The following is a 10063-nucleotide window of genomic DNA, read 5'->3' as shown; positions in this document are numbered from 1 at the left end:
ACATTACTTGACGACCCGTGGGAGCGCATCGCCGAGTATAGCTGGGGCTCCGCAGCCCTAGGATACTTGTACAGGAGGCTATGTGGTGCTGCCCATAAGAACGTCAAAGAGATTGCAGGACCACTAGTCATATTACAGGTAAGAACAATAACATTTCATTCTCATCCACATTTGGTTAATTACATATTAATAACATTTGCGATCGTTAGCTGTGGGCGTGGGAGCATATTCTTATCGGCCAACCTTACAGAACCGTTGGTCGTGGTGATACTGCTCCTCCACCACAACCAGCCCCAGATGTTGCGTACGGTTTGAGGTGGAATTTTGCCCGCCGGACGCGCAAGCACACCGGCAACGGTCTTGGATTCTACCAAGATCAATTAGACCTACTACGACCCAACCAGGTAAACATTTCAGTACTCATTAACATTAGTACAATTTAATCAACATATCACTTACCTTTTTCATAACATGTATTTTAGTTTTTGTGGGACCCATACCCAGCGGAAGCCTATGCAGCTGTACCCGAACACTCGGGGATTCATTCCGGGCGTGGAGGGCTTCTGTGCCACTCATATGCTTCGACATTGTCGGAGTACATCTACCAGAGCGCGTAATGCGCCAATATGGGTTGGTACAGGGCATTCCACCGCCTTGTGACACTGAACCCCGGCTGTACCTAATTTCGCAAAGAAATCAAGCTGGGGCTAACTGGATGGAGATCAACGGGCGCCACATCGCTCGTTGGGATCATAGACTTGAGCTGCTGGCACAAGGTGCGCCGATCGATTTTGTCGGCGCACCTACTACACCTGACTATATGCCGTGGTTCCTCTCCATCACGCGCCGATGGATGACACCACGTGCCATCTTGGAAGCAGCACATTACGCACCTGCTGCGCCTACGATGACCCAATTTGTAAGTCTTCATTTGCATTTATTTGATTAAGTTGCCAATTAAATAATAAAATGTTACATTATCTAAATATTAATTGCAGGCACAAGGTGCGGCAAACGTGATGCGGTACAGCCAGGAGGAGCCGGTGAGGGAGATTGCGCATGGCATGCTCGTCGGCTCGCAGTTCCAGCACTTCATACCGGAAGTCGCTGCACAACACTCACCGACTATCTCCCATACGCACATGGCATGCTCTCCTTCTTATGACTACCATTTGGAGGAGATGGATCATTCATATTCCGTTGACGCTGCGGGGACCTCGCAGGCTGGGCCATCACAGTACCAGTCCCCTCCACTGCCAGAGCGTCACGCGAACGCCTCTTTCTATCGTAGGAGGCGAAGGAGACCAACTCAGTTGGATAAGGTAGATGAGGGTTCGTGAGCGTTAACGATTACCTTTTGTGTATTTGGATCGACTATGTACATATATATATATATTTTTTAATTGACTTGTATATTTCAAACATTTGTGTATATTTTGTTGTATATACATGTTTAATTACTTTATCTTAAGCCCCAAACTTTGACTTATGAATGATCGGAGTTTTGGCGATGAATCATGCCGCCTTAAAAATACATCGACTTGTAATTACCTATTCTAATGTCTCTAGTGCAATTACAACAAACAACAACTCAAAAATAAAGGAAAAAAAAATTAATTAGTTGTTCGCAGTTACTAACTGCGAACAGCTATAAAAGACAAAACAGCCTGTTCGCAGTTACTAACTGCGAACAGCTCTTTTGTCTTTTATAGCTCTTCGCAGTTAGTAACTGCGAACAGCTCCAAAGCACAGCTTTGGGGTTTGGACGCTTACTTTTGGGAAAAGTTTAGAATTTTGCTTATTTGCTTAATTTTTTTTATTTTTTCGCTCAACTTTTTCTGAAATTCCCTTCAGCCCTTCAATTTGTTAATCATTATCCACTTGGAAATGCAACGATGGATGCTAACCCTTCAATTTATTAAGGTCTAATCAACGACAATATTTATTACTCCAACGTTATTTAGTGATTTCAGCTAGAGTGAATTTTAGAGGATTGAATTTATGTAACTTTACCCTGTTAGTGATAACAGTAGCTATCACTAACAATAACTATCACTAACAAAGAAGTTGTTTCTAAGCGATTCTATGTAGCAACATGGGCGAAGCCACATTGGGGGCCGGCGGAGGCCCGGCCCCCCTTGCGAAAATGCGATCCTATATATTTAGCTTCGGTCCCCCTTACTAATATATTATATAATTTAAAGAGTACATAATTGTAACAAAAAATACTATAGGTCAATGGTTGGGATAACATATTTGTAATTTAGGTTAATGGATCAAACCCAAATTTGAACTATTATTTTTTTGTAGACTAATAAATTTAATTTATACTATAATGTCATTATTATCTATCTTTCATGATTCACATTCATCCTTTTTAGTGTGTGTCTTTATATTTTTGCTATCTTAAATTTAATAGTATTTTTTTCGGAGACTTAGAAGGCAAATATATGAAGTCAAAAATACTTAGTTTCTTTTTCAAAAGGGGTAATCACAGGGAACTTCAACTCTATTTGTCAAATATAATTTTTGCTATTATTCAAGTTAATTTCAGTCTATATGATTCAAATTTTCAAAGTTTAACTAGTTTTTATATACGATAATTTGGCCCCCCAACTAAAAATCCTGGCTTTGTCCCTGTGTAGCAAACATCATGTTCAATTTCACATAATTAAGAAGTACACAATTGTACACTATTTAATCGGGTTCAAGTATAAATCTTTGACCCCATCGAAATAAATTATAAATCTTTGACCACGTCGAAATAAAGGACACTTTATTAAGGTCTAATTATCAGCAGAATTCGTTTAGTTATTTAATCAAAAATACTTCCCTCAACGAAAATCCCAATTAATTTGGACATATATTTGGAAATATTTAGTCGGGTTAAAGTTAGATCGAATCGATCAGACATATATACACACATTTTAATGATTAATTCATGATACAAATTGGTAACACAATTATATACACTTGTGACTTGACAGAAGAAATTAATACAGAAAGGCAAGTAAATACTGTTTAATAAACACTAAACAGTAAGCAACAGAGATTAAGCATCTTTAACAATCTTAAATTTCTCAAGAACAACCTTGGATTCCTTATATTTCTGGGATGGTTCATAAGCTTTAACATACTTCCAACCGAGCGCCTCGCCGCAGTCGGAACAGAAGACATCAGCCACCGTGTGAAGGCCTGTTAGGAGGTGTCTGTCTTCCTTTGGTCCTGTTACTATGTTTACTGCATGGGAGAACAAAAACGCCCTCCCTGTATGCGCCTAATTTTAACAAAATTTACAACTACTCATAAATTATACTTCTATGAGCCTGATATACCGATTATGATGGTAATGATAATTACAAATTTATTTTTTTCTGTCTCGCTGAAATTGTTACGGTAGAAAAATTTAATGTTACTCTTTCTGTTTTCATTTGTTCTTCCGATTTACTTTTTGCGCAGATTTCAATGCAAACTTGAAAGTCAAATAATTATAATTGTGAGTTTTTAAAAATTCTAAATGTTGATTTTTAGAAAATATATATTGAGACGAATCTATTAAAATCCCTTATGAATATGTTTTTTTTTATTATAGATTGAGGAGAAATTATGGTCAAAGTTTAACATTAAAATTCGTAAATTTTATTTGAGAAGAACATATGAATATGAATATGAAAATGAAAGGAGTACTTATTTTGTGAAATATGTATATTGCTGGAGTTATATAATATATTCAGAGGCCTCAACCATTAACTAAACTAAACTTTTAATTGAGTTGATTTTTTTATATGATACCAGAGCTGATAGTTGAAACCTCAGAATATGTGATATACTTTAAGTCTGTAACGGGTATGTTTAATTCCAAGATGCCCAATTTCTCACCTTGATAAATAGTTTCATTACAATTATGTAAATTAATGGAATAAGTTAAAAAAATATGGATAATATTGAAGAGAATTAAGGGTTGAATTAGTAGGTAAAGTCTTTTCCTTCTACCCTTAAAATAAAAATTTTCAATTCTCACAATCTAAGAAAGATTTATGAGTTGTCCTTATCCAAAAAAAGTGATTGAAAATCTATTTAGAACTAAAATACGATTATATAAGTTTTTAGAAGGTATCATCAAATTTAGGGAAAGATATTAATTTGAAAGTAGTAATAATCAAGATTTAAAAGAAAATTTAATGATATAAACTTATGATTATTGATAAATCAATAGAAATTATTTAATATATGAATTTAATTTTCTACAAATTAAATACCTGGAATGATTTAGAGACTATATCATCATGATGTGCAACATAATTTCTACAAACAAAACAGCAATATGATCTTGAACCAACTTCTTCTGCCATTAGCAAAATCCTTTCACCTATAATACAAACTAAGACTTCAAAAAAAAAAATAAAAAATAAAAAAAAAACAGGGAAAAAGGGTAAAATAAATCTCTGTTAAATACTTCTATAAGTATAACAGGAAATATTATTTATACAATAAAATAAACTAAATATTAAAAAAAGTAATCAGAAAAATGAATACAAACCAGTGCACTGAAATTTCTGCAGCTGTGATCACATGAAAATGGATTTTTCCATCAAAAGGCAATTTAAATTTGGGGCACCAACAGTCTCCTGATATCCTAACAATTATATTACTTTTAATAGTAAATTTAAAAAGACAGAAAGTAATGAGTGACAAGTGGTCTAATGAGAATCCAACTAACAAATTTTAAATTCAATATTAAATTCACATTAAAAAAATATAATATGACTTTTTCGAAAGACTTATCAACTAGATTAATTGGTATTTAGATTAAATTTTAAAAATATACTCCTTTTGTTTTCAAATGATGTTTTATGCTTCTATTTGTTGTTCTTAAGTTGTTCTTATTTGATGTTCATGTTTATTATTTTGGGTCGTTTTATGCGTTGTTTCTCGAAATAATCTTTCTATTTGTATACCATAAATTTTGTACATAATTTTAATATTTTATTAATGTTTATGGATTATGTTCCTTATATATTTTCTACTAACTTTATTTAAAATATTTTATATTGTTTATAGTTTCACAAACTTTATTTAAATATTTTTTAATAATTGATCACTAAAATATTTTTTCATAATTAATGCTTATATTTCCCAACTTTTCTATCAACTTTGTTATTTAATATAATAAAATAGTACATCTAGTTATCTACTATCTAAAAGATTTAATTATTTATGAACATTTTTTATAGGAACATCAATTTACAATTTAAAATATGTTATAGATTGAAGAGCCATATGTTCTTTGCTTAGGTATTGGAATTATGTTGGTCATCAACAACTAATCATTTATTAATCCATTGTTTTATCCAACTTCAGAGTTAAGAAGGGAGCGTATGAAGTTTATCCAATTAATAATCAATCTTTGCCCATTTTAACAAGAAATTGTCATGTAAAAGAAAATAAGGAATAGTTTATGTCAAGTAATTGGAATTGTGGCCACTAATATCAATATAATAACTTTGACTCAATGGCCAATGACGGATCTATAATTTTTTTGTGAACATTTATCATCATCGAACCGATCGTGGACACCAATAATTATACACAAATTCTTCTGGCACATTATCTCTAATTGGGCTGATCTATTATATATTTTTTAAAATATTGTAAGTAGACCTTAAGAATAATATAAATAACACTTAAAATATTGAAAATATGCATTAAGAATACGATAAGTAAACATTAAAGAATATAACTAAACATTAAGAATACGGTAAGTAAACATTAATCTTTAATGGGTTGGGCTTTAGATACGTCTCTCAAAAAACTAGCTAATAATTATATAAAAGTTTTTAAGAAGCTATAATACTTTTTACTTGAAATATTCAATGTTTTTGCAATTTTTCTCAAGAATTTCTAAATTATAATCGTTTATAAATTATGATGGTACCTTAACATTTTCAAGCCCCTTAATAGGCCCCCCATTGATCGTGGTATTATTCAATGTTATTAAGTAACTATTGTATAGGCAGTAACGCGGAGTTTGAGAGAGTAGGATATATGAAACCTTAACCTTATGATTGATGATTGAGTGGTTGTTTTCAATTGATCTTTAATAAAAGCTATTTTTGTAAGAATTCGTTTTTCAGTGAGGTGAGACGACTTAAAAAAAAAAAAATCCATATGCAAATAATTTGTAGATATTATTGGGTTATTTAACAATGTACGAGACACATTTTACGATGAAATTGTCTCATATAAAATTTTTTCTAACAAATATTATTTACAACTTCAATTAAAATAAATAATTCAGTGATTTAATAAACATTTTGATGTACTCCAATTCACTATAATTTAAAACCAAAAAATAACAAGTCTTTGAGACTTTGACCCATCAAAATTCGTTTGTTCTTTTCGTTGCTCAATATAGATGAGATTGCATCCGTGATCATTAGGCCTAGCAAAAACCAATTATACATGCTAGCTCGACTCAAAGTAACTCAAAATAAGTAAATTGGGTTGACTCGACAGCTCACATGTTATGTTTATTAATGAGTTAGGTCAAAAATTTAAATTTGAAATAAACTTATGTAGTCTATTTAATCAAAAGTGTTAATTTTGAGTCAAATCAAGATTTATAACTTGGTCTAAATTCATTTTATATGTTCCTATTTTTCATACTAAATACAAAATAAACAACTTTTAAACTAAAAGTTTAAAATTAAATCCTAAAAATAAGATGTGATCGCTAAAAACCTTAAAATAAAAATAAAAAAACTTTAAATGTAGCAAGGAGCTCGAAATCAGATCAATTTGATCTGTTAGTACCAAGTCAAATAGATTTGGGGCAAGAGATTCAATTTTTGGGGTGATGCGTCAATAAATACAAGTATAAGATCTTAGGTTTAATTTTTATCTATTCAAATCTAATCCTGTAATCCAAGAAATGTAGCCTAAAAAATTATCAATCATCATAAAACATTTAAACTCGATGAAAGAAAACATGTGAAAAATGATACTACAATAAAACATATAGTAAGCTTTAACAAGATTAAGAAGAATACATCATCATCGAATTTAGTGTATTTTGCCCATAAAAACTATAAGCAAAAAATTTAAAAAAGCAAAAATGTAACAACTGATATTGATTTAAAAAAAAGATGCGGCTAAACAGTATCGTAAGAGAATTCTACGAGCATATTTTAGAAATTTTGGACCTTTGAAGCACAAATTTCCCTTCTTTGTGTTTATGACGAGAATTGAAAGCCTTTTGATATTTCCAACCCATTTTAGTGGAACAACCCTTGCAGTAAATATAAGAAATTATGTACCTTCCTGAGAGCATATCCTTCTCTATGTTTTCCCCTTCAACTACATTTTTCACTTGGTAGGAAAAAAATGCTCTACCTCTATCACACTATCAAAGAAAAAAAAAATTAATCAAAATCATTAATAATTAATTAATCAATATTCCAATTTGAATATTTAAAACACAATTGAAATTGGAATATTGATTAATTTATGTTCGGAATTGCTGTTTAAGTAGTTAACAGTAGTTTAACGATGAAAAAAAAGAAAAACTATTTTACACAAATTGTCATCTTACTTAACGTTTTAAAATCTGAAATAGCTGAATATTATATATAATCGCTAGTTTTATCAAACAACGCATTTATTTACACAACTAATTTGACGGTTAAATTTATAACTATAATTATACGGTTACAATAACTACCGAATAATAAACTGAAATGATTAACAGTTATTTGCACAATTATTTTGTCCCCAACATGATATATTCATAGCTCATTTGGCTATGTAATATGAGCATTTCAATGAATTTCAAAAATATAATATGAAATAATATAGATTTATGATAAAATCACGTATTAGTTAATGTAATCAATAAACAATACTTATTTGATTATTTAGTGCTGAATATTTATCTTTTGATTTTTTGTAATTGATAATAATAACTTACCTTGTAATTTGTTGAAATAATATCTTCATGAAGAGAAAGGTCATTGCCACAATGGAAACAATGGTACAATATTGGGAATGATGAGTTAAATTCTTCCATCATATTCCTATTTACTGCCATATTGGTAGATTAAATGAGAATTTGGGAAATGGAAAATAATGGTGTGATTAATAATTAATTATAGGCAATTTATAATGCTTAATAAAAGGATCAGATTTGGCCAGAAAAAAACCCTAAAATGATAAGTAGTGGGTACTAGCTATCTAAAATGTAGGAGGAAGGAGTGGGTATTAGTCCAATGGTATTAGTAAAAAAACATCTAATTTTAGAAAATAAGTAAAATTCAAAAAAAAAAAAAAAAATTAGATGAACTGATATTAATTGATTAATGCCAATAAGTGAGCATAGAAGAATTATTGATATTATTAATCGATTACTCCCTTCGTTCCTTTTTGTTTATTTACTTTACTTTTTGCATACATTTTAAAGCAAATTTTCAATCTCAATATCTCTTAGTTACATAAAAAATTTAAAAATTATATATTAAAATTCTTTGCAGAGAAATCTAACAAAATCTCACATGAATATATTTTGTTTTCAATATATACTTCAAAAATTAAATTTAAATTTCTCTTTCTTAAAATAAAAAAAACTTAAAGTGGATAGACAAAAAGAGCAGAGAGAGTATATAAGTTACTTGAGCTAGAAATAGAACAATAACTCGATATTGATTGGACAATGGTTAAAAGCCAAAGTAACAACACGATATTACTTTTCAAGCAAGTTAAGGTATATGTGGGTTATTCTTGTATCTTCTAATAATTTAAGTATTATAACATTTAATTTAGCTCACTTTTCTGATTTATCAGTATGCCCAACAACTTAGCCGGAGAAAGTGTGTACTATATCATGAGGTTTATGTATATGATTGTAACACACCCAAATTTCCGACCCCTGTAACACCTCTGAATTTCCGACCCTTTAAAGAATCCAAAATCGTAAAGGACGGGAGGAAATTCGGGTGTTACAATGATAGTTATATAATATAGTCAATGTACGGGTGATTTATAACAGGTGAGTGGATTTCTCAAATTTTATTATGTTTTCCAACAATGCTTAATTTGGTGATGTTTTGGGATAGTTGTTTAGTTAAATGTTATAATTTAGAGAAAAATTAGTCATGAACACCATTTTTTTATGTCTTCTTTAATTATTTAAAGGTTAAAGGAAGCTTTTTTGCAATATTATTGTGAAAATAATTTGGTAAAGCATGGGAGAGAGCAAAGGTGAGCTTGTGTTTATTAATTTCAAGGTAACGATAATGATTATTTTTATTTGTTCTTTGTGTAGTCATGAAAGGGAAACAATAATAAAGCTAATCAACCATTCTTTGAAGCAAACTACCTGAACCTAGCAGCCATGCTTGAACGAGCAACACGGTGCTTGAACAAGCATGTTGATCGAGTAGCTTGATTTTGTTTTCATTGTTACTTTCTTGCTTAGTTATTTTTAACCTTTTAGATATTGTCCTAACATGCTCTAAATTCTCAACACATCTTATACCAAATAAAAAATAACGTAAAGATTAAATAAATCCTTTTCGTACAATTAAAAAACACATACAACAAGCTTAGCTTTAACAAGAATAATTTAAAAAACCATGTGAAAAATGATAGAGAAAGTAAATAATCCAACAAAAATAACATACAATAAGCTTAGCTTTAACAAGAATAATTTAAGAAAAAAACATAAAAACAATAATAATTAATGATTAATTAATGTTGATGATAAAAAAAAAGAAGTTTACAAACATATTTTAGAAATCTTAGACTTTTGAAGCACATATTTCCCTTCTTTGTATTTATCATAAGTAAATAAAACTTTTTGATATTTCCAACCTACTTTTGTGGAACAACCATTGCAGTAAATATAAGCAATTGTGTGCCTCCCTGTTATCATATCCTTCTCGAAGTTTACCCCTTCAAATACATTTTTCACTTGATAGAATAAAAATGCTCTACCACCCTCACACTACATAAAAAAAAAAAATCAAAATCATTAACAATTACTTAATTAATACTCCAATTTGAAGGATGG

At 30.4% G+C, this 10063-nt stretch overlaps 2 protein-coding genes across 3 annotated transcripts; one reads left to right on the top strand and one right to left on the bottom strand.

The window, feature by feature from the left end:
- The first annotated feature begins 795 nt into the window (after positions 1-795).
- LOC130810238 (uncharacterized) lies at positions 796-1340 on the top strand. The gene is made up of 3 exons (XM_057676216.1): positions 796-919; positions 999-1219; positions 1292-1340. Exons 1-3 carry the CDS (start codon positions 821-823, stop codon positions 1338-1340), a joined length of 369 nt encoding a protein of 122 aa, XP_057532199.1. The 5' UTR covers positions 796-820.
- A 1526-nt stretch (positions 1341-2866) lies between these two features.
- LOC130809657 (protein yippee-like At4g27745) lies at positions 2867-4659 on the bottom strand. Of its 2 annotated transcripts, none has more exons than XM_057675405.1 (3): positions 4541-4659; positions 4260-4369; positions 2867-3277 (listed from the first exon to the last, which is right to left on the bottom strand). In XM_057675405.1, exons 2-3 carry the CDS (start codon positions 4350-4352, stop codon positions 3053-3055), a joined length of 318 nt encoding a protein of 105 aa, XP_057531388.1. In that variant the 5' UTR covers positions 4353-4369; positions 4541-4659; the 3' UTR covers positions 2867-3052. The 2 variants fall into 2 exon arrangements, with proteins under 2 accessions (XP_057531388.1, XP_057531389.1); XM_057675406.1 differs by having other exon boundaries at positions 4260-4387; positions 4541-4614.
- Between the last annotated feature and the right edge of the window lie 5404 nt (positions 4660-10063).

The sequence above is a fragment of the Amaranthus tricolor genome, chromosome 4, assembly GCF_026212465.1.
Source record: "Amaranthus tricolor cultivar Red isolate AtriRed21 chromosome 4, ASM2621246v1, whole genome shotgun sequence".
Classification (NCBI taxonomy): Eukaryota; Viridiplantae; Streptophyta; class Magnoliopsida; order Caryophyllales; family Amaranthaceae; genus Amaranthus; species Amaranthus tricolor.
The sequence above is the reverse complement of the archived record's forward strand: the minus strand, read 5'-3'. Positions and strand labels throughout refer to the sequence as shown.